General features: G+C 40.7%; 1 protein-coding gene across 4 annotated transcripts; it reads left to right on the top strand.

Moving 5' to 3' along the window:
- The first annotated feature begins 922 nt into the window (after positions 1-922).
- ZFP30 (ZFP30 zinc finger protein) lies at positions 923-23,405 on the top strand. 4 transcript variants are annotated; one of them, XM_050769065.1, is made up of 6 exons: positions 923-1,331; positions 1,871-2,035; positions 8,864-8,950; positions 12,038-12,164; positions 13,405-13,500; positions 21,461-23,405. In XM_050769065.1, exons 3-6 carry the CDS (start codon positions 8,942-8,944, stop codon positions 22,783-22,785), a joined length of 1,557 nt encoding a protein of 518 aa, XP_050625022.1. In that variant the 5' UTR covers positions 923-1,331; positions 1,871-2,035; positions 8,864-8,941; the 3' UTR covers positions 22,786-23,405. The 4 variants fall into 4 exon arrangements, with proteins under 4 accessions (XP_050625022.1, XP_050625020.1, XP_050625021.1 ...); XM_050769063.1 differs by having other exon boundaries at positions 13,402-13,500; XM_050769064.1 differs by having other exon boundaries at positions 967-1,331; positions 1,414-2,035; positions 13,402-13,500.
- The last annotated feature ends 1,294 nt before the right edge of the window (positions 23,406-24,699 follow it).

The raw sequence follows: 24,699 nt of genomic DNA, 5'->3' as shown, positions 1-24,699 counted from the left end.
GAGGTCAGGAGTTTGAGACCAGAATGCTTGGAGACATTGAATTTATCCAAGAGTTCATCTAGGAACAAAGGAGAAAAAACAAATCTCATTTGTTAGAATATTCCAAGTCCAGGTATGGAAGAAAATAAAATGCCTCTCCCTCCCGTTTCATGGTGTCCTATTCATTTCAATTTTCTGACACAGTCCTACAAGTCCATCATTTGGAAGTAACAGCAACCTTATTCCTTTCCAATTTTTTTTCCTGCAATTGTTTTACTTGCCTAACACCACAGTCCTGAGGGTACACAAGGGCCAGATGCAGATAATCAAAATCCCAACACTCAGTTTCGTAGAGACCCACAAACCGTCTCCATGGAAAACCAGAACCAGAAGCGCTGCCCTAGCAAAAGCATTCTGGAAATAACACGGGACGAGGCAGAGCCACAGTCACAGATCCGATCTCAGGTACGTCACAAACGCAGACACAAACCGCACAGATCCCAGAGACCCCTACAGCCGGCGTCAGACTCGGGCACCACCGCGCAGCTCTCTCTGCGGCACCATCACAATCCCCTGCAGGAGAACGGCACACGCGCACTCATCATCCCCCGTGCCCGGAAACACTACTCCGCCTGCGGCCAGGCACTCGGTCCAGGTGCGCGGGGGCGCGGCGGCCGTCACTCAGCAAACACCACAGGGAGCACGCGCTGCGCCTTGGTCCAGGCTCGCCACACTGGGGTTTCCTCCATCCAGCTCACCGCCAGGGTCACGGCTACAGGCCTAGGTTTGGACACTCCATCCCCATCGGGATCCTGTAGCCAACCTCCACCCACCTCCAAATCTCCCGACCCCTCTGCACGTGCGGCCCCACGCGTCTCCCTTGCTCCCTGAAGAGCCCCCAGGTTCGCCCCGCGCGCTTGCGCACTCCGGGCAGAAGCCGATTTCCAAAGGATGCAGTGAGGCGTCGCTGGGGGCGGGGCGGGGCTCGCAGCTTCCGCCTGGCGCCGAGCTGAGAACCAAATGAAAAATAAAAAGCCGAAATATTGGTTTTTTAAGTTTTGGACCGCAGTGTCCACAGGGGAGCAGGCCCGGATTATCTTTAATGGCACTGGTCAGTCACGGGGCCCCCAGTAGAGGTAGAGGCCTGAGGCAAGGGACACTACCGTCCCTCTGGGTGCAGCTCCCCCGCCGCACTATCCCTGCCGAGACCCTGCCCCACGCGCCCCTCCCACTCCGGAGCAGCCGCGGGACTTGCCTCCGCCCCCCGCGCGCTTGCGCATTCGCGACCGAGACAGACGCCCTCCCGTATTCTGGCGCCGCTGACTCCACGGCTGGACGATCCTCGGAGTCCGGTGAGGCCGGAGCTGGGAGTCGGGCGCCGCTGTGGCCGCTACTTTTCTGAGGGAAAAGAGCGCGGGGTGGGTTATTTTGCAGGCAGGACCGGAGGTGGAGAAAAGGTTCCTATGGAGCCTCAGGCCGCTGTGCGTTTTTTCCCGGGACTGAGCTGCTGCAGCCCTGAGGCCTGGAGGCCCGGACGGCAGTAATTGTGCCGGGCCCGGTTCATGGGTGCGGCCTATGGTGCAATTGGACACCCAGGCTCCGCGCATCTCCTTCCGCTCTTCAGTCGCTTAGGCTCGGCCGTAGCGAAAAGGTCCAAGAGGGAAGTCACAGGTGAACGCCCCAAGATGAAGGTCCCCTGCAAAACGCTGGGACCTAGATTTGGGGCGGGTGTCTGGGGTCTGGGAGGACACCTGGACAGTTCCGAAAAGACACAGTGGGTGGTCCCGGGGCGTGGGCAACTGGGTATGGAACTACAGCGTACCCGGAACTTCGAACCCAGACGCGGGTGATTGCGGATCCTCTGCCCTGTCGTTTCCATTTGTGCATGCAGGTGGCGGTTCGCTGGGGCCAGGGAAGCGTGGAGGGGGGTGGTTCCAATCAAGAAAAGCCTGGGGTGTCCTGAACCGTGCCTGCTTCCCCAGCCCTGCCGGTTTCCAGAGGAGGCGCCTGAGAAGGAGAAACGAATCGCTGCTGCTCTTCTAAAAGCCGGTTCCGTGTGAGTTCGTGCTGCTGCTTTGTTTCTGTGAAATGCATTCGACTTCCTTCCGTTTAAAATCCTGCTTGAGAATGATCTATTTATTCATTGATTTGGGCCTTAGGATTTCCCTACCTCGTTAACGACAGGGGACCTAATTAATAGATTTCCCTTTTTTAGTGCCTACTTCATGCTGTTCTATAGTTAGTTACGTGGTTAGTTAACTGTATGTTCAGTTACTCTGTGAGCGCTGTTTTTCTAAGGATTTTGATGATATGGAAATACCCTTGCTTGAGATTAATGTTCATACTTTGTTTTTGTTAAGGAGTTTTCTAGGGTTTAGATATGTTTTAATGATTCCGGGGTAGAAAGATGATGTCTTTTTTTCCAGGAAATTCATGAGTAGAAGTTTTTGGTACCAGCCAGATGTGATTTGAGGTTTGGCAGCATGAGTTTATTTTGGGTATATCTTTGGATCGACTGACAGAGGTGTAGTGTAGTGATTAAGTATTTCGAGCCTAGATTAAGTGGATTTGAATCCTGACTGCCACTTAAAGCTAAACGAGTTTAAGCAATCTGTGCTTCAGTTTCCTCATAATTGTAATAGTGTATACTCACGGTGTTGTTTTGAAGATGACATGAATTAATATTTGTGAAGCTCTTAGGAGAGTGCCTGGCACATAGTGAGTCCTTAATTCATCGTAGCCACTGGTATTAAAATGATGATGCTCAGTCATTCCCTGTCAGCTTTGTTTATTCCCAAGAGCAATGCAAATGTGAAGGTAATTATGATGGATGCTTGCAAGCAGGAAAATGAGCCAGACCCTCCAGTGGACCAGAACAGGGATTGGTAACATAAGTCTTTGGACTCTGTTTATGAGCTTTCAGGGCAACAAAGATATTTTAAGATTATATCCAGAATTGTTGTATGTATTTGTAAATGGTTAATTTTTGCAGGGGAGCGAGGAAGCCTGTCATTGCATGGTATTATCGGAGTTATATAAGCTTCAACGACATTGATAATCGCTGTCTAGAAATGACATAACTGGGAGTGACTTTTGGGATATTCTTTTATAAAATTAATATCTAGCAATATGGAAATAGTTAAATCACACTCCATGTGATGGAATGTTATGCAATAATAAGAATTGTGTTTATATTTAGTCATAAGAAAAAAGTATAATGTAATATTGAGAAGTATTGATGTAAATAAGAATCGCCAAGAAATTGTTGTTACATATGAATGTTGAATACAACAATAAAGATTTTTAAGTTGTTTTGCAACAATGTAATATTTAAATATTAAATCGCTAGGTATTTAATGATATTTATTGGAGCTGAGGAGGGGTAAATGCAAGTTATTAAGTAGCTGCTGTGAAATGAGCATTTGTTCTTGTCTGCCATTCTTACTGGCTCTTAATCACTTTGGAAATGACATGAACCAGGATTGTAATCCTTCACAGAACTATTTCAGGGTCTTGATGAGATACAATACTCAGGAACTGGTAGAAATTATTTTTTCAGTCACACTGATTTCCTTGTTGTCACCATTTGTGCAGGGCCTGTTTAATCACAATTTTCTTTTCTTTTCTTTTCTTTTTTTTTTTCTGAGACAGAGTTTTCGCTTTTGTTGCCCAGGTTGGAGTGCAATGCTGAAATCTCAGTTCACTGCGACCTCGCTGGGGTTCAAGCGATTCTCCTGCCTCAGACTCCCAAGTAGCTGGGATTACAGGTGCCCCCCACCATGACCAGCTAATTTTTTGTATTTAGTAGAGACGAGGTTTCACCATGTTGGTCAGGCTGGTCTTGAACTCCTGACCTCAAGTGATCCACCCACCTCAGCTTCCCAAAGTGCTGGGATTGCAGGCATGAGCCACTGCACCTGGCTCCCAATTTTCTTAATGACTTTAAGGTAGCCTATCTTCCCAGTCATTTAAAATTTTTTGGAATAGCTTTTTAAAATATTTCTGATGATAGAATTAATACAAGCTTGTGAAGTATTAGTAACTATGGAACCTATAAAGAAAATTAAAATGATCAATGGTCCCAATGTCCAGAAATAATCATTATCAATGTTTTAGAGCATATTTTCCCAAAATATTTCTACAAGCCTGTGTGGTTTTGTGTGTGGTTTTATTTCTTTATTTCTTTTTTTTTTTTTTTTTTTTTTTTGAGGTGGAGTTTCGCTCTTATTGCCCAGGCTGGAGTGCAATGGCGCGATCTTGGCCCACTGCAACCTCCGCCTCCCAGGTTCAAGCTATTCTCCTGCCTCAGCCTTCCAAATAGCTGGGATTACGGGCACCTACCACCACGTCCGGCTAATTTTTGTATTTTTAGTAGAGACAGGGTTTCACTATGTTGACCAAGCTGGTCTCAAACTCCTGACCTCAGACAATTCACCCGCCTCAGCTTCACAAAGTGCTGGATTACAGATGTGAGCCACCATACCCAGCTGGTGGTTTTATCTCTGAAGAATAGGCTAAGACTCATAGAAAATTTGAAAGAAACTAAGACCTCTTTTAAACTAAGTTTAAACGAGGAATTCACTGCTGTTGTGGATTATAACTCCATGGATGTATGGAGAAAAGTGACATCCCAATGATCCACTTCTAGTTTGACAAACCTTCCAAATATTTAGTTCTTTAGATTATGGAAATTTCAGTTAAGTTGAGATTTAAATCTGATTTTAAAATTAATTTTAAAGTCTCAGAATTGAAATTTTAGGAGTTTTTTCCATCTGTTCAAGTCTGTTTCCCTTTAATGGTCTAAAAAATCTAATCATATATCGTGTTGTAATCTGTTTTTTTTTCTTTCAGTGTATCTTGAATATTTTCCTTTCCTTAACTGTTTTCTAAAATTTGGCATTTAGTGATTACCTTAGTATTCCATTTTATGGATGTTTTGTAAATTATTTAAGAAATCACTTATTGGGCAGGACTATTCAAAACTGCCCAAGCAATTCCTTCAGGAGGGTTTCTGGCTCCTATAACTTGATCAACTTTTCACCTCAGAGTCATGCGAATTTCAGCGATAGGCACATTTAGGAATTGACTTTTGCCAGGTGGGATACAGGTATTTGAAGTATTTGACTGTATTTCTGAAGGATTGATTTTCATTCTCAGAATATAAAATAGACAACTGTGCTATTTTATTTTTTATTTTTTATGTTGAGATGGAGTCTTGCTCTGTCACCCAGGCTGGATGGAGTGCAGTGGTGCGATCTTGGCTCACTGCAACCTCCCCCTTCTGGGTTCAAGCGATTCTCCTGCCTCAGCCTCCCCAGTAGCTGGGACTACAGGCATGTGCTACCATGCTTGGCTAATTTTTTGTATTTTTAGTGGAGACGGGGTTTCACTATTTTAGCCAGGATGATCTTGATCTCCTGACCTCATGATCCACCCGCCTTGGCCTCCCAAAGTGCTAGGATTACAGGCACGAGCCACCGTGCCCGGCCAGCTGTGCTATTTTATACCAGGAGCTTCATCCCTCAATTACATGATTCGGGGAAATGAATTAATGACAATTTCTTTGAAAACTAAACTTACAAAAAAACAAGATCATTTTAATCTCAGAAAAAAAAGTCTTATGCAAAGAAGGCAGAATAACCTGAGTATACTACATAGTTCAGTTGGTAACAATGTTTAGTCGCAATAATATAAACTGAATTTAAAAACGGATTTACTCTGAAATAGAATAAAATCATATTGAGGCTGGGTGCAGTGGCTCACACCTATAATCCCAACACTTTGGGAGGCCGAGGCTGGTGGATCACGTGAGCCCAGGAGTTCGACACCAGCCTGGCCAACATGGTGAAACCCCATCTCTACAAAAAACACAAAAATTAGCTGAGCGTGGTGGTGTGCACCTGTAATCCCAGCTACTTGGGAGGGTGGGACAGGCGGAGAATCACTTGAATCCAGGAGGCAGAGGTTGCAGTGAGCTGAGATTCTACAGCCTGGGTGACAGAGTGAAACTCTGTGTCAAAAAAAAAAAAAAAAAAAAAATCATATTGAAAGGACAAAGGGACTGTAACTGTGCATATGTGGGTGGGAGACGAGTAGGTAAAAGATAGCTAAAACTGTGCCTGCCATAGTAGTAAGGGAATATATAATGATTACAACTAAAAATTCAGAAGTAAAAATATTAGCATGGTTTTTAAATGTATGGAGTTTAAATACCAAAAGGAACAGTTAATAGAGGTAAAAATTGTTGCCTCTAGATTTGGAAGATAGGGGCATAGTAGCAGGGATGGAACTGTTGGAGCTTTTTGTGATATTCCTTGCATAGCTGTTTTGAATTATTGTTCAGGTATAAGCAATACAAATTTTTAATTAAAAAATTCAGGCCAGGTGCAGTGGCTCAAGCCTGTAATCCTAGCACTTTGAGAGGTGGAGGCAGGTGGATCACTTGAGTCCAGGAGTTTGAGAACAGGCTAGGCAACATAGACTGGCAAAAAATACAAAAATTAGCCAGGGTGGTGGCATGTGCCTTTAGTCCCAGCTACTCCAGAGGCTGAGGTAGGAGGATCGCTTGAGCCCTGGAAGTGGAGGCTGCAGTGAGCTGAGATCCGAGATTGCACTTTAGCCTGGGTGACAGAGCAAAATCCTGCCTTAAAAAAATTGTAAAGACTCCAGGGAAGAATAAATAATTATCACCTAGGACTCAAGTAGAGGTAACAATAAAATTTTATTACAATTCACAGATCTTTTTATACACATGCATATACATATATACACATGCATATACATATATGCATATATGCATGTATACGTAGTTTACCTGCCAAAAGACAGTTACATTACAATCATATTTTCTAACCTGTCTTCTTCCCCCAACAATATGTAGTGGCTGTCTTCCCATGACATCAAATATGAATTTTATCTTCATTTTTAATGGGTGTTTATTTTTCTTTTCTTTCTTTTTTTTTTAAAAAACAAAACAAAACAAAACAGGGTATCGCTCTGCTGCCCAGGCTGGAGTTCAGTGGCATGAACAGGGTTCATTGCCGCCTCAACCTCCTGGGCTCAGGCAATCCTCTCACCTTAGCCTCCCAGGGAGCTGGGACCACAGGTTTGCACCACCATGCCTGGCTAATTTTTTGTAGAGATGGAGTTTTGCCATGTTGGCCAGGCTGGTCTTGAACTCCTGGACTTACTAAGCGGTTACCTGCCTTGACCTCCCAGAGTGCTGGGATTACAGGCATGAGCCACTGCACTCGGCTGTTTAATTTTCCATTGTGTGAATGCGTGGTAATTTATTTAACATTGCTGAAGGATATTTAGGTTCTTTCCAGCTTTTTTGGTCCCATTTTAAACACTTTCTATCCACAAATTATTTCATTCTTTCTACATCATATCATTGAGTATCCATTTCCCCAACAGCTTAGTAATTATGAGGTGTCATAACTTTTTCAAATCTGCCAATACAGTTCCTTCAATATGCTCTCTAGTTACTAGTATATTTTAACTGATAAGCTGATAGGTTCTTTCTTTTTCCTTTTCCTGTTTTGTTCAAGGTCTTACTCTGTCACCCAGACTGGAGTGCGGTGGAAAGATCATAGCTCACTGCAGCCCTGAACTCCTGGGCTCAAGCAGTTCTCTTGCCTCAGCCTCCCAAGTAGCTAGGGATACAGGCAGGTGCCAACACACCCAGCTAATTAAAAAAAAATTTTTTTTTTGTCAGAGACAGACTCTTACTATGTTGTCCAGGCTGGTTTTCAATTCCTGGCATCAAACAATCCTCCCATCTGGGCCTCCCAAAGTGCTGGGACTACATGCATGAGCCACTGCACCCAGCCTGTTTCTACCTTCTAGAACATTATCCATGCTCAGGTTTCATAAATTTACTTCTTTAAGTCTGAGTACCAAGAAAGATTGCTTGGTAATTGAGATCATGCAGGCAATATTGATCCTGAATAGGAAAATAAGGAGCAGAGAGCTCTGAGTTAAGCCTTGGGGAAGGGATCCCAATGTGCACCTGTGGTTTTGCCATAATCAAGGCTGCTATATAGCCTTTCTACAGGTGTTTTATACCTGTGGTTCTCAAAGTGTGGCATCTGGACCCGCAGCAGCAGTATCACCTGGAAACTTTTTAGAAATGCAAATTCTCAAGTCCAATCCCAAACCTACTGAATGCCAAACTCTAGCAGTGAGACCTAGCAAGTTGTGTTTTAACAAGCCCTCTGGGTGATTCTGATGCATACTCAAGTTTGACTACCAAACTTTGCTGCCCATTAGAAACACCCATGGGAGGAAGAGGTAATTTAAAAAAATCCTAAATCCCACGTCACACTAATTAAATCAGTGTGTTTAAAGGTGGGAGCCAGGCAACAGTATAGTTTAAAGGTATCCAGGTGATTCCAATTTGAGCAAAGTTTGGGCAGTTCTTGTCTATGCTATGTTCTGTCTTCGTGTTTGGGGAGGCCAGCCAGATTCCTAAGGCCAAGAAGGAGAGTTTTGGTTTAGATGGTGTAACCCCTTTTCAGCTGGGAAGGTGGGGATGGAGGGAGGAGGATCTGTTCAGGACAGGTCTGCGCAACCCATTCTGTGGTCCAAACCAGCATGCCCTGGGGTCGGAGCTGAGGACCAACTGGCAGCCCTCCTGCTGAAGTGTCTAGACATACGCTTTGATGCTGCAGAGTCTCTGCTCTGCAATTCCTTGTGCAGCTGAGCTGATTTCGCTGTGGTTTTGGGGAGGACATCTTTGTCTGAACTACCTCTTACTTATCAAAACTTGTCTGTATGTTGGGGGTGGGAGTTGCATATAGGAATGGAGTAATAGTATCGGTTTTTTAAATTTGGAAACTCTGAGGCAATTCTGTTCTCATGATTTTACGCGTTCTTTCTCCAGCTCTGGCATCTGTGGACCCTGCTTCTGAAGTAAATGAACCTTGAGGAACATTGACCCGGTTCTTTCAATTCTAAAATCATGGCTCGTGTAAGTTGGAATTTCTCTCTACTTGGAATTCTGTCATTTTTTTCAGGTTATGTGAACATTCTCATTTGTTACTCGGCAACTTTCTAACAGAGCCCCATTCAACAGCTGCTCCCCAGTCTTCCCCATTCCAGCAAGGGGTGGAGCCAGCCAGATTCCTAAGTGCCCCCATCTTCTCCATGCATATCTTTAGTAGTCCGTTTTCACACTGCTGATAAAGACATTCCTGAGACTGGGTAATTTATAAAGAAAAAGAGGTTTAATGGACTCAGTTCCACATAGCTGGGGAGGCCTCACAGTCATGGCGGAAGGCGAAAGGCGTGTCTTACATGGTGACAGGCAAAGAGTGAATGAATGCCAAGAGAAAAGGGAAACCCCTTATAAAATCATTAGATCCTGTGAGACTTACTGCCACGAAAACAGTATAGGGGCAGTGGCCTCCGTGATTCAATTATCTCACACTGGGTCTCTCCCACAACACATGGGAATTATGGGAGCTACAATTCAAGATGAGATTTGGGTGGGGACACAGCCAAATTGTATCAGTATCCATGTGTGCATTGACCAAATCATTCAGCATCTCCTGTGTGCTCCTTATCTGTCTAGAGCAGAGATGGGGCAGAAATGAAGTTCCTAGAAATGGGCATTGTATCTGAAATTCTCAGGATTAAAATAGCACTGTCTAAAATAATTGTAATTCAAGCTACATATGGAATTTAAAATTAGTAGTCAAATTTTGAAAGTATAGAATGGTATGCAAGGCCAGGTATTTTAGTAAACATTTTAAATACTTTAGTAGTCACATTAAAAAAAAGGAAAAAGAAACACATGCAATTGATTTTAATGTCTTTTATTTAACCCAATATGGCCAAAATATTATTTCAAAGTGTATTCAATATAAAAGTCATGGTCAGGCCCTGACAGTGGTGGTTCACGTCTGTAATCTCAGCACTTTGGAATTGGAAGGCTGAGGCAGGAGGACTGCTTGAGCCCAGGAGTTTGAGATAAGCCTGAGCAACTTAATGAGATCCTATCTCTAAAAAACAACCACCACCACCAAAAAAAAATTAGCCAGACGTGGTAGCATATGCCTATGGTCTTAGCAATTTGGGAAGCTGAGGTAGGAGAATTGCTCGAACCCAGGAGTTCGAGGCTGCAGTGAGCTGTAATCAATAAATGGGCTGTGATTGTGCCACGCCATTCCAACCTAGGTGACAGAGTGAGACCCTGCCTCAAAACCAAGATAAAATAAAAAATACATACAAATCATCAATATGTTTTACCTTTTTATTTTCCTTCTAAAGTCTTCACTATCTGGTATCTGGTATATATTTGACATTTACAGCACATGTGGATTTGGACTAGTCTCATTCAAGTGCTCAATATCCACATATTGCTAAACTAGAGTGTTGGACATTGCAGTAACTTTAGAGATTTTTTGTAATGTAAATTCTAAATATAATTTAATATATTTAAAAGTATAGCTATATATAAATATAATCTCTATTAAGTGTAACATATCCATCAGATGGCGTACAGCAGTCCATCCTTACCCAAGGAGGATACATTCCAAGACCCCCAGTGGATGCCGAAAACCTCAGATAGTATGGAACCCTATATATACGATGTTGTTTTGATCTGATAATCAGGTAGTATATACAATGTTGATATGCTGGACAAAGCATATCACATCCGAGGTGGGCAGAGTGGTTAGTGTGAGATTTCATCATGTTACTGAGAATGGCATGGAGTTGAAAACTTAAAAATTGTTTATTTCTGGAATTTTTCCATCTAATATTTTTGGACCGTGGTTGACTGTGGGTAACTGAAATTGAGGAAGGCAAAACCACGAGTAAGGGGGAACTACTGTATCATGTAGTAAACTATAAATATTAAATAAAGCATCTGTTATGATAAAAATGCTAATGATACATTATAATAAAGTTATATCTGGAAGAAATTTTTAAGTTTTATGCAAAATATACTTTTTAAAAATAGAGATTTTACAGTTCATTTTTTGGGGAGAATCCCATCAATAATTATTATTGTTTTAATCTTTAAAGGAAAAGAAGATAGAGTAAATCCCACTTATTGAGAATGTTTTAGGTCCTTTGCAAGTACTGTTCCTATGAACCTATTTCAGTTAATTGAGAAATTCTGATAATTACCTGAATATGTCTGGAAATAAATAAAATTATCTTCTATTCCATAGTACATAGGAAGTTTTGGCTATAGCAGTGGTGGGCAAACTAGATACACTGCAGATTTGGCCCACAAGCTGCAGCTTGTTTCGGAACAGCCTGCAAGCTAATTAAATTCTGAAATAATTGTTACAAAAAAAAAAAAAAAGAAGAATGTGGAACAGAGACCATATGTGGTATACAGAGCCTAAAATATTGGCCCTTTACAGAAAATGTTGCCAAACCCTGGTCTTTTGTTTATAGAAATCTTCAAGAACATATATTCTGCTTCAGTCACACTCACATCTTTATTGCCACCTTCCCACATCACAGGCTTCCAGCACCAGTCTATTCATTTGATGTATGAAGTGAACATATATCATCAAAACCCATCAAACCTTTCTTCCACTTTTTTTTTTTGTGTGTGTGTGGAGACGGAGTCTTGCTCTGTTGCTCTGTCACCCAGGCTGAAGTACAGTGGCATGATCTCGGCTCACTGCAAGCTCCATCTCCCAGGTTCACTCCATTCTCCTGCCTCAGCCTCCCGAGTAGCTGGGACTACAGGTGCCCACCACCATGCCTGGCTAATTTTTTGTATTTTTAGTAGAGACGGGGTTTCACCGTGTTAGCCAGGGTGGTCTCGATCTACTGACTTCATGATCCGCCCGCTTCGGCCTCCCAGAGTGCTGGGATTACAGGTGTGAGCCACCGCGCCCAGCCTTTTTTTTAAGAGACAAAGTCTTGGTATGTTGTCTAGGCTGGTCTTGAACTCCTGGCCTCAAGCAATCCTCCTGCTTCAGGCTCCCAAAGCTGGAATTACAGGCGTTGAGCCACTACATCCAGATACCTTCTTCCATCTTCAAAATGTTTTCATTTATCTTACAAATAATACATGCGTTTATCATTTCAGGATTTGGTGATGTTCAGAGATGTGGCTGTAGACTTTTCTCAGGAAGAGTGGGAATGCCTGAACTCATATCAGAGGAATTTGTACAGAGATGTGATATTAGAGAACTATAGCAACTTGGTGTCACTGGGTAAGCATAGCATATCTGTGTCAAATAATTTAGAAATTCACAGGACTGAATTTCTGGGCTTTTTTTTTTTTTTCTAAGACAGAGTCTCGCTTGGTTACCAGGCTGGAGTGCAGTGGCGCAATCTTGGCTCACTGCAACCTCTATCTCCTGGGTTCCAGCAATTCTCCTGCCTCAGCCTCCCAAGTAGCTGGGACTACAGGCGCGTGCCACCACGCCAAGCTAATTTTTGTATTTTAAGTAGAGACAGGGTTTCACCATGTTGGCTAGGATGGTCTTGATCTCTTGACCTCGTGATCTGCCCGCCTGGGCCTCCCAAAGTGCTGGGATTACAGGCGTGAGCCGCCGCGTCTGGACTGTCTTTCTAAAAACTAGCTGTCTGCTTTGTGGTTTGACAATAGCTACCACTATTAAGCACCTTCATCTTTTCCTATTCATTGACCTTTACATTTTTCTTTGACTTTTCTGTTATTACCGGTCTTTAATGACAGCTGGATATAAATTCTTAGACACTCATGGCAAAACCATTGTTAAAGAAATTGGTTTTTATACTGCTATGGATAGTCCATGTTATTTGTAACTCATTTACAGTGAAAATAGGAAGACAGAGGTGTCTGGCTCTACATAGCTATTAAAACAGCTTTTATAGTGTATGTGATGCTGGGTTGAATTGAGAGTTTGTTAAAACTCAAGTGGACAGTATTCAGTTTCCTACAACAGACATACTTTAACTACTTTCTGATTAAGTTTAAAATACATGAATTTGAATTTAATATTGTATGCATATCCTGGCAAGAAACTTATTTTTCTATTAACAAATTAATATCAAAAAATAGCAAATGTAGTACCTCATGAACATATATAATGGTTAACATGTACCAGGTACTCATCTAAACACTTACATTAAATCAAATCTCACAGCAATGCTATGTATACACATTACTGTTATCTGCTTTTCACATCTGAGAAAACTGAGGTGCAGAGAGATTGAATTAGTTGCTCTACTGACATGGGAAAGAGAAGCAGGATTTGAAACCATTGATTTCAACTATTCTTTTCTCTCGAGACAGAGCCTGTGTAAGTTTAAATTAAGTATAAGACCAGGTCCCTACTTCTCTGTTCTTGTTTTTCCTTGTGATCCTAAAGTAACTGTGCTATGAATGTTTTTCAATCTTGATAGTCATCTTTGTTTTGAAGTCTTAAATAAATTCTTTATTATATTCTATTATTTATTTTTAAGCAGGATGTTCCATTTCTAAGCCAGATGTGATCACCCTATTGGAACAAGGGAAAGAGCCCTGGATGGTTATGAGGGATGAGAAAAGAAGATGGACTCTAGGTAAGTGCTGATCAGGCAGAGGTCAGCCATTATGGCATGGCCAGACCTGCTGGTTGAGGAGGAGACACACCCCTTAGATGTCAATTGTGAAGAAGAGACCTGAATCTTGGGAAGAATATTTAGATATTCTCAGCATGAGCCACCAAAGAAATTTCATCCATACTTCCACTTATCACTTGTTTCTTTTCTGTCTTGTTTCCCTCCCTTTTCTTATAGGGGAAAGCTTTCTTCCCTCGTGATTCCATTTTACCTGTATTTTGGATCTAATCCCTTTCTAGCTCATCTTTTGTGTTTTGACTTTTATGTATACATTTTTTCATTGCCCTCTGTTCATGGAGTTTAAATTGTAGTGGGGAGTCAGGCAGTAAACAAGTAAATCAGTAAATGGATTACTAAAATATCCTGAAGTAATTAGGTATTATGAAGAAAAGTGAGTAAGATAAGGATATGGAGAATCATAATGAGTGAGTGGAGTAATTTTAGATGGGGTGGTCAGGGAAGAAGAGCCAATTTGAAGAGGCTTCAGTTGTCCAAAGATGGGACTATTTGAATGTCATTACTATAATGACTACAATGTATTGCAATGCATAAAATACACTTAATTTTATAAATTCTTAATGATGCTAACAGCAAATTATTCATCATTGGAAGTTACTAGGCAACTAACATTTAAAAAGCATAAATTTAAAAGGAAAAGAAGTATTTATCCTGCCTTTCTTATAACAATTGTACGAATAGGTAGTAGGTGGAGGTATGTTTCTCTTAATGAAAGTATTCAGTGGGCCGGGCGCGGTGGCTCAAGCCTGTAATCCCAGTACTTTGGGAGGCCGAGGCGGGTGGATCACGAAGTCAGGAGATCGAGACCATCCTGGCTAACATGGTGAAACCCCGTCTCTACTAAAAATACAAAAAACTAGCCGGGCGTGGTGGCGGGCGCCTGTAGTCCCAGCTACTCGGAGGCTGAGGCAGGAGAATGGCGTAAACCTGGGAGGCGGAGCTTGCAGTGAGCCGAGATCGGGCCACTGCACTCCAGCCTGGGTGACACAGCGAGACTCCGTCTCAAAAAAAAAAAAAAAAAAAAAAATTCAGTGAATAAATGAAGAGGAAATGATAGAATTAGAATATTACCATTTTGGAGCCCATAAGAACTACTGGATTTAGATATTGAACATCAGTGCTGATAGCATCAAAGAAATAGAGACAATCAGACGTTGTTTCTCCTGATGAAAGAGCACAATATCACCTATGAGGTAACTTTGCCAACAAAGGTCCTAAGTCTTGTCAAGCATCTAAAGCCAATTCCCAACTTATGGGAAGAAGATAGAGGACTATGTTCTACACCTTGGGAATGTAGTGAGCAAAATTCAGAATATGGGAAACTACAGGACCAAAAACAGGTTCTTCAACAAATAAATTACAAGGGAAATCAAAAAATGATAGGAAAATCTATACATTAAAAGAGATGTAAAAGACATGTAACAATTGTATTCTGTGAACTTTGGATGAGTTATTCTTTTTAGGTTGTTTAAAATTTTATCAGCCAGGGCTGGGCGTGGTGGCTCAAGCCTCTAATCCCAGCACTTTGGGAGGCCGAGACGGGTGGATCACGAGGTCAGGAGATGGAGACTATCCTGGCTAACATGGTGAAACCCCGTCTCTACTAAAAAAATACGAAAAACTAGCCTAGCCGGGCGAGGTGGCGGGCACCTGTAGTCCCAGCTACTTGGGAGGCTGAGGCAGGAGAATGGCGTAAACCCGGGAGGCAGAGCGTGCAGTGAGCCGAGATCGTGCCACTGCACTCCAGCCTGGGCAACAGAGCGAGACTCCGTATCAAAAAAAAAAAAAAAAAAATTTTATCAGCCAGATGGAAGTGTGGGCACTGATGTTTGATGATATTTAATAACTCGTTTTTAAGGTTTGGATAATGGTATTGTGGTTTTGTATAAAAGTGCTTTTTGAGATGCATATTTTGTACACATGAAACAATGTAATATCCAAGATTTGCTTCAAATAATAGGAAGGAAGTAGATTGGGGGGTTCATAGGCCAAGATTGGGCATGGGGTTAATGGTTGGTGCTGGATACATGGAGATTATTATGCTGTTCTGTCTACTTTTTGATATGTTAGAAATGCTCTCTTATAAAGGTTTTTCGTTTGTTTGTTTGCTTTAGAGTTATTTATTGAGAGACAAAAAGAAAATGGTGGTGAGGCAATGGTGAAAATAAGGTTAAACTATTCTTTGGATGAATTTTGTCATAAAGAGAAGCAGACACACAGTACAGGGAATATATTTTATGATGTGAAATTATTATGTGAAATATTTAACATGTTTATAGGCTATGAGAATGATTTTGAAGAGAGGAATATTGATGAAGTAGAGAGAGAGGGTAGTTTTGTAGGCAGTGACCTTCAGTAGATGGGAAGGAGTGGAACCGATTGATGAAGGAAAACCACATATATGGTAAGATTTCAGACATAGATTGATTGGAGAATGTGGTGAAGAGGAGAATACATATTTTTCAGTTGTTTCTGGTTCCTTGGTGAAATGGCAGTAAGATTATCATCTGAACCTGAGGCTTATTCAGTATTTCATTGGAATTCAGCATGGATTATGCAGTATTAGATCAGGATTATGCAGTATTAGATCAGTGTTAATTTTCAGAAGTACAATTTCATGGTGATAGGGTTTTAACATTTTCAGATCTCTGATGTTAATATAATTAGAACTGTCTTTGTCATAAATATTCTGTGTCCTGTATAATCTTGTATCAGCCAGAAAAAAAGGGATGGGGGAGACATTGTACCTCAGGAAACAGCATACTTCCGGGGATAATTATATGACAAGATAATTTGCTCCCTATTTTATTTTATTATTTTATTTTACTTTATTTAATTTTTTTTGAGATGGAAAACCATGTTGCCCAGACTAGTCTCAAACTCCTGGGTTCATGCAGTCTTTTTGCTTTGGCCTGCCAAAGTGCTGGTATTACAGTGAGCCACCATGCCCTGCCCCTCTTTTCTTTTTATTTAAAGCTGATGCCCTGCAAATGGAAATACTTCTTTCATTTTGATCTAAGATGGACTAATATTTTTTCACATTAGCAGTGTTTACTAGAATAAACTCTTTGATTCAGTGGCATCCAAACTAGTATTTGGCTTATTAATTTTATTAATTAACATTAATTAATATATTAATTGATATAAATTATATATTATATGATTAATAAATAATAATTAATATTAGCATTAAAATATTTTACATACATGTTTTAGGAGGTAGAACATTAAAATTGTCTCTCATAGTCCAATATTTTGATGTTTGGCCCAGCATTTTGTTTCAGTGTAGGTCTAGCCCATTCTGTCTTGATCAAAGTATATATGAAACATAGGCTATTCTTTCCAGTTTCAACTTCTTTGAAGTAGAGCAGGAATGTAAAGATACTTGTGAAGCAATCTGAGGGCAGAATCCTTGAATTTTTATGTTTTCTGTCTTTTATTATGTTTCTCACCCATGCCTACGTTGACAAAAATGCAATGTGCATGTATAGCCAATACTTCCAAAACATCCAACTTAGTTTTCATAGAAATAATTGTCTTTAAACATTAATAATTTTAGTTGCTTGCAGCAGTAGGAACTGGAATAGGCACATTTGGGAACGAACATGGCTGACTCTTTGGTGACATACAGCTCAGCTGTGTATATTATAGAATACCCTCCTAATTGAGAATGTTCAAAATGCCAAGATCTTGATCTGGCTTGTCACTTAAGTAGCCAAGATATTGATCTGGCTTGTCACTTAAGTAGGGAGCCATATATGACAATTTCAAGTTCACTTTATCAACATTGGCAATTTTTTTTTTTTTAATGAAAACCTTCAAATTTTACAGAACAAATTTTACAACCTGTTCTAATTTGGTTATTAGTGAATACAGACATTTTGTCCTAATTTGTTTATGCTTATATTTACTTTGTGCATTGTCTCCTCGCTTCCTGTATTCCATTACTGTTTCCATTGTGTTTCTTATGCCAATTTGTATGGGCTTAAATTTCTTGTTTTAAATTTTTCGAGATTGGGGTCTCATTACATTGGCCAGGCTGGTCTTGACCTCCTGGCCTGAAATAATCCTTCCACCCCAAGTGATCCCCCAACTGCAGCCTCCCCAAGTAGTTGGGGATTACAGGTACGAGCCATGGTGCCCAGTTTGTGTGGACTTTAATGCTGTGAACAGTAACACTTTCTCACTTTCTTATGAATGTTTTATCCTTTAATTTGATTTTTGACTGGCTTTCCTTTTATAGATTACTGGTTTTATTTTTAATTTGCAGGTAAATCCTTTGAAATGAGCATCTTATTTCTTTAACCTTTGTATTACCTTCATAACTACTTATTTACTACCATTATTTAATTATGATGCTTTTATTAATATCACTTATATCTTATTTGTCTTATTGAGGCCATAAATGGACTTTATCCCCAAAATTCTAGACAATTGCCGTAGTTTTGTATTGCTTTTTTTGGGTGGGGAGACAGAGAAAGAGAGAGACAGAGTGAGAGAAACACAGATTATATAACAGTATTTTCTGTTCCATTCATTTACCTGTCCCTGGTCACATTTTACCCACAGTATTTAAATTATTGTTGCCCTTTAGTATCTTTTTAGTGTATACTTTTTTTTTTTTTTTTTTTTTGAGACGGAGTCTTGCTCTGTAGCCCGGGCTGGAGTGCAGTGGCCGGATCTCAGCTCACTGCAAGCTCCGCCTCCTGGGTTTATGCCATTCTCCTGCCTCAGCCTCTGGAGTAGCTGGGACTACAGGCGCCCACCACCTCGCCCGGCTAGTTTTTTGTATTTTTAGTAGAGACGGGGTTTCACCGTGTTAGCCAGGATGGTCTCGATCTCCTGACCTCGTGATCTGCCCGTCTTGGCCTCCCAAAGTGCTGGGATTACAGGCCTGACCCACCGTGCCCGGCCCTAGTATATACTTTTTTAAAGTAAACTTATTGAAATATAAATACACACAAAAATATACAGATAATTAGTGAATTGGCACAGTGACCACACCCATCTAATTAGTACACAGATTCAGAAACAGAACTTTACTGGGATGCCAGAAGCCCTTCCTGACTTCTTTCAGTCATTCCTCCCCACCAAGGCTAACCACTGTCCTGACACCACTATAGATTATTAATTATCATTTTTAAACTTTATAAAAATGGAATTGTACAGTATATATTGTTCTATGTCTAGTTTTGTTTACTCACCATTATGTTTGTGAGATTAGCCCTTGCTAATCTTGCATGTAGTTGTAGATTGTTAATTCTCGTTGCTGTATGGTATTGTGATGTATTAATATGCCATCATTTATTAGCTGTTCTTCCATTGATGAATACTTGGATTCTTTCCACTTTGGGTAGATTGCAAATAATGTTGCTTTAACCCTAACTCTAATCCTAACCCTAAAGCAACAATATTTAAAATACCTTTTCCTTTTTAAAGAGTATTGAATTCCTGTTGCAAAGATTTTGAGAACGTGCACATTTGCAAAAAACATCTCTTTGCTCAGAATTTTACTAGCCTTTTACCATAGCATAAACCTGTTGTTACACCTGGAAAATCACTGAAATATTCTCTAGGAAGTACCCAGGTGGCATTATGGGGACTTCTGGTAAGATATGGGGAACCTGTAACATAGATGTGCACATTATGTAAACTCAAGTGAAGATAAATATTTAGAGCCTCTCATTACCTTGGTCGTGAATGGGGGCAAAGCTCACCTATGACTATGCAAAGTAGGAGTTGAACTGCAGTGGAGATACCTGCAAGTGTACATGAAGAGGCAAATTGGAAGATGATCAAGTGTAAAGAAATCACTATTTTCCATTTATATACTTACTGAGATAGCTTAGATGTGCTTGTTTCCCATCTCTGTAGGAAGCGATAAAAAGAATGTTTAATCAGTGTAGTAAGGTTTAAGATTGGAGGCAGGATATCATATGCCATAATTGCTGACTAATTATGAGAATTTAATTCATAGTTAACATGTACTGTGGATTTGTTATTCACTGGTGAGTGAAAAATTGTTTCTGCCCTTGGGGAAGTTTAAGGTAAGAAAATAAAGATAATAATAAGTGGGGAAATTAATGAATAACAACACAATTGAGAAAAGTGTTAAGAAATAAGTAGCCAGGCATGGTGGCTCGCACCTGTAATCCCAGCACTTTGGGAAGCTGAGGCTGGCAGATCACTTGAGGACAGGAGTTTGAGATCAGCCTGGCCAAATTGTGAAACTCAGTCTCCACTAAAAATACAAAAATTAGCCAGGCGTGGTGGCGGGTGCTCGTAATCCCAGTTACTTGGGAGGCTGAGACACAAGAATTGCTTGAACCCTGGGGCAGAGATTGCACTGAACCGAGATCATGCCCCACTGCACTTCAGCTTGGGCGACACAGTGAGACTCTCTCAAAAAAAAAAAAAAAAAAGGAAAGAAGTAAGCTGGGCGCGGTGGCTGACGCTTATAATCCCGGCACTTTGGGAGGCTGAGGCAGGCGGATCACGATGTCAGGAGTTCAAGACCAGCCTGGCCAAGATGGTGAAACCCCATCTCTACTAAAATACAGTGGTGGCAGGCGCCTGTAATCCTACCTACTTGGGAGGCTGAGGCAGGAGAATCACTTGAACCTGGGAGGCGGAGGTTGCAGTGAGCCGAGATTGTGCCATTGCACTCCAGCCTGGGAAACAACAGCGAAACTCTGTCTTAAAAAAAAAAAAAAAAAAAAAGAAAAAGAAAAAAGAGGCCGGGCACGGTGGCTCGTGCCTGTAATCCCAGCACTTTGGGAGGCCGAGGCGAGTGGATCACGAGGTCAGGAGATCGAGACCATCCTGGCTAACACAGTGAAACCCCGTCTATACTAAAATACAAAAAATTAGCCGGGCATGGTGGCAGGCACCTGTAGTCCCAGCTACTCGGGAGACTGAGGCAGGAGAATGGCGTGAACCCGGGAGGCGGAGATTGCAGTGAGCTGAGATCGCACCACTGCACTCCAGCCTGGGCGACAGAGCGAGACTCCGTCTCAAAAAAAAAAAGAAAGAAGAAAAGAAGAAGTGACTGGTATAGAAAACAAAGGATATATATTACATGAAGTTAGCAGGGATCGTTTTTCTGATTTTTAAAATGAAATCTGATGTATGAAAGAAACCCAGCCATGCAAACCCAAGTCAGGATTCCTGGGAGATTTAATAGCCAGTGAAAAGCTCCAAAAAGTGGAAAGATTGGGCCGGATGCGGTGGCTCATGCCTGTTATCCCAACACTTTGGGAGACCGAGGCAGGCGGGTCACTTGAGGTCAGGAGTTCGAGACCAGCCTGGCCAGCATGGTGAAACCCCGTCTCTACTGAAAATACAAAAGTTAGCCAAGCGTGGTGGCGCACTCCTGTAATTCTGGCTGTTAGGGAGGCTAAGGCAGGAGAACTGCTTGAACCCGGGAGTCAGAGGTTACAGTGAGCTGACATCATGCTGCTGCACTCCAACCGGAGCAACAGAGACTCTGTCTCAAAAATAAAAAAGAAAGATTGCGACACATTCTAGGAGCAGAAAGGAGGCAAGTGTGATAGGGACATGGACAACAAAGGGGTCAGTGGCTTGAGTTGATACCTTGTGGTTAACAGAGTCCATGTTACTCCTGATAAAGTATTTGCTCTTTATTCTAATTGAAAAGAGAAATTTAAAAAATTTAATTGCAGAGTCTCAAACTTTGATCTGCACCCAAATAATCTGGTCTTAACTCATCATTTTCATATTTCCTTTTAGCTTTTTTAAAGTTACCTGTTTTAGAGATTTTGAGCCCATTTACTTCAATTGGGCTTTCTTTTCTTTTTTGTGGGTGTCATTGATTTCTATCATAAAGTTTTTTGTTTATTTTGTGTAGAACAGGAAAATATGTTTTGGTCTTGTTTTCTTTCAGATTTGGAATCCAGATATGACACTAAAAAGTTATTTCAAGAAAAGGATATTTATGAAATGAACTTATCTCAGTGGAAGGTAATGGAAAGAATTAAAAGCTGTGGACTTGAAGGACAAGAAAGTCCTCATGAAGTGTGTTTCAGGCAAGTGACAAAAACCACTTCTGGAAAAACGCCTACCTACAGAAAACTCACATCTCTTCCTCTGTATCAGAAGAGTCATAACAGAGAGAAACCCTACGAATGTGGGGAATGTGGGAAGGCTTTTAGAGTACGACAACAACTTACTTTCCATCAAAGAATTCATACTGGTGAGAAACCCTATGAATGTAAAGAATGTGGAAAAGCCTTTAGACAGTGTGCCCACCTCAGTCGACATCAGAGAATTCATACTTCTGACAAACTCTATGAATGTAAAAAATGTGGAAAGATCTTCACATGTGGCTCAGACCTTCGAGTACATCAGAGAATTCATATTGGTGAGAAACCGTATGAATGTAAAGAATGTGGGAAAGGCTTTAGAGTTAGAGGACAACTTAATCTCCATCAAAGGATTCACACGGGTGAGAAGCCCTATGAATGTAAGGAATGTGGGAAGGCCTTTAGGCAGTATGCACACCTTACTCGACATCAGAGACTTAACATTGCTGAGAAGTGCTATGAGTGTAAGGAATGTGGTCAGGCCTTTCTGTGTAGTACAGGCCTCCGAATACATCACAAACTTCATACTGGAGAAAAACCCTATGAATGTAAGGAGTGTGGAAAGGCCTTTAGAGTGCGGCAACAACTTACTCTCCATCAGAGAATTCACACTGGTGAGAAGCCTTACGATTGTAAGGAATGTGGGAAGACTTTTAGTCGTGGCTATCATCTAACTCTCCATCAGAGAATACATACTGGCGAGAAGCCCTATGAATGTAAGGAATGTCAGAAGTTCTTTCGTCGTTACTCAGAACTTATTTCACATCAAGGTATTCACATTGGAGAGAAACCTTATGAATGTAAGGAATGTGGGAAGGCATTTAGACTGTTCTCACAGCTTACTCAACATCAGAGTATTCATTTTGGTGAGAAACCCTATAAGTGTAAGGAATGTGAGAAGACTTTTAGACTGCTTTCACAACTTACTCAACATCAAAGTATTCATACTGGTGAAAAGCCCTATGACTGTAAGGAATGTGGAAAGGCCTTTAGACTTCATTCATCACTAATTCAACATCAGAGAATTCATTCTGGTGAGAAACCTTACAAATGTAAGGAATGTAAAAAGGCATTTAGACAACATTCACATCTTACTTACCATCAGCGAATTCATAATGTAACTTAATAGTTATTAGAACTCTTCCGTTGTGAATTTTATGTTGCGCATAGGAAGTACATTCTAGAGGAAAGGTTTTTGAACGTGGGAATCCCTTTTGCTTCATGCTCACAACTAAGGAAGTTTTATTTAAAGGAAAGAATACGTTAATGAACATATGGAAGCCTTTCATCACCTTTGAAACCATGTTATAGGAAATTCATCCTAGAAAGGAACTTTATTAAAGTACTGAATGTGGAAAAGCTTTTGATCTTACCTATTATTATCTCCATATTCTTCCATCTGTGTAGTATACACAAGGAGGTTGCCAGGGAACCACCTCATTCTGAAAATGTGCAAATGAAAGGAAAGTCATTTAGTCTGCATTTCCTGTGTAAACTGTATTTCAAGGCAACCAGAAGTTAATGAGGTAAAGTTCTTCTTTATTAGAAAATTCCAGGCTAATGAATGCAGAAAGAATAATAGAAAATTGTATTAGAAAAACTATTGTGTAACACATAATGAAATAATGGATTTAGGCATGATTCTTTGTAGAGGTTGAGACTATTCAGTGAAAGGTTGTGAACTTTACAATGAATAGATGAGACTGACAACATCTGAACCCACTGATCATCTTAACTTCACAAAAAGCAAGACAGTAAAAATTATGTGCCTCCTAATGTGATACAGTAAGATAAACACATCTTGCCAAAAATACTGAACCTGAATTTAAGCCTCAAGAACTAACTCCCAGTTTATAGAAAATTCAAGGAATGGAAAAGTAAATTACATGACATGAAAAGGAGCAATTAAATATAAAATAAGGGTAATTCTACAAGAGGAATCACCTGGTTTCCCAACCAATAAAATGGCATTTTAAGAAATAAGGTAGAACCCTTAGGTATTGACAGACTTGAGACAACATCAATCACATGCAATGAAAGAGTGGTTTTTACTTAGATCATGAGTTGAACAAACGTAAAAGAAGACATACTTATAATAATTGGGAGAATGGGAATATTGACAATATTAGATAATATTAAACTTTTTGTTATGTGTGATAATAGCATTGTGGTTATGTAAAAGTATTAGAGATAATTTCTGAAGTTTATACACAGGAGATGATATTCTGGAATGTCATTTTGTTCATGCAAAAGAAAAATGAGGATGAATAACAAGTTTGGCAAAATGATGGTAACCTAAGTCTTGGATACATGGTTTTTATTTGTTTTTGCTATTCTCTCTACTTCTGGGTTTTTAAAATTTTCCATGATGTTCTTTTAAAGATCAAATTATCCATGAAATTATAACCAGTTTAAAATGAATTATTAAAAAAAATTTCTGGCTAGACGTGGTGGCTCATGCCTGTAATCCCAGCACTTTGGGAGGCCAAGGTGGGCAGATCATGAGGTCAGGAGTTTGAGACCAGCCTGACCATCCTGGCAAAACCTCATCTCCACTAAAAATACAAAAATTAGCCGAGCATGGTGGCATGCACCTGTAATACCAGCTACTCGTGAGACTGAGACGGGAGAATCACTTGAACCCAGGAGGCAGAGGTTGCAGTGAGCCGAGATCATGCCATTGCACGCCAGCCTGGGCAACAAGAGCAAAACTCCATCTCAAAAAAAAAAAAAAAATTTGTACATATTAAAACTTGTGGATGTTGCCAAAGCTGTACACATTGGGATTGGAATATTAATTACACTATAATAACGATAAATGTATTCAGGAAGTTAAAATGTGGGTCCACATTTTATTTAGTTCACCTCTCTATCTCTGTATTATAGTACCCATGGTATGCACCTTTTTTTTTTTTTTTTTTTTTTTTTTTTGAGACGGAGTCTCTCTCTATCGCCCAGACTGGCGTGCAGTGCTACAATCACAATCTCGGCTCACTGCAAGCTCTGTCTTCCGGGTTCAAGCCATTCTCCTCCCCCAGCC

This window comes from Macaca thibetana, chromosome 19, assembly GCF_024542745.1.
Source record: "Macaca thibetana thibetana isolate TM-01 chromosome 19, ASM2454274v1, whole genome shotgun sequence".
Taxonomy (NCBI): Eukaryota; Metazoa; Chordata; class Mammalia; order Primates; family Cercopithecidae; genus Macaca; species Macaca thibetana.
Note: the sequence above shows the minus strand (reverse complement) of the source record. Positions and strands in the feature narration are given on the sequence as shown.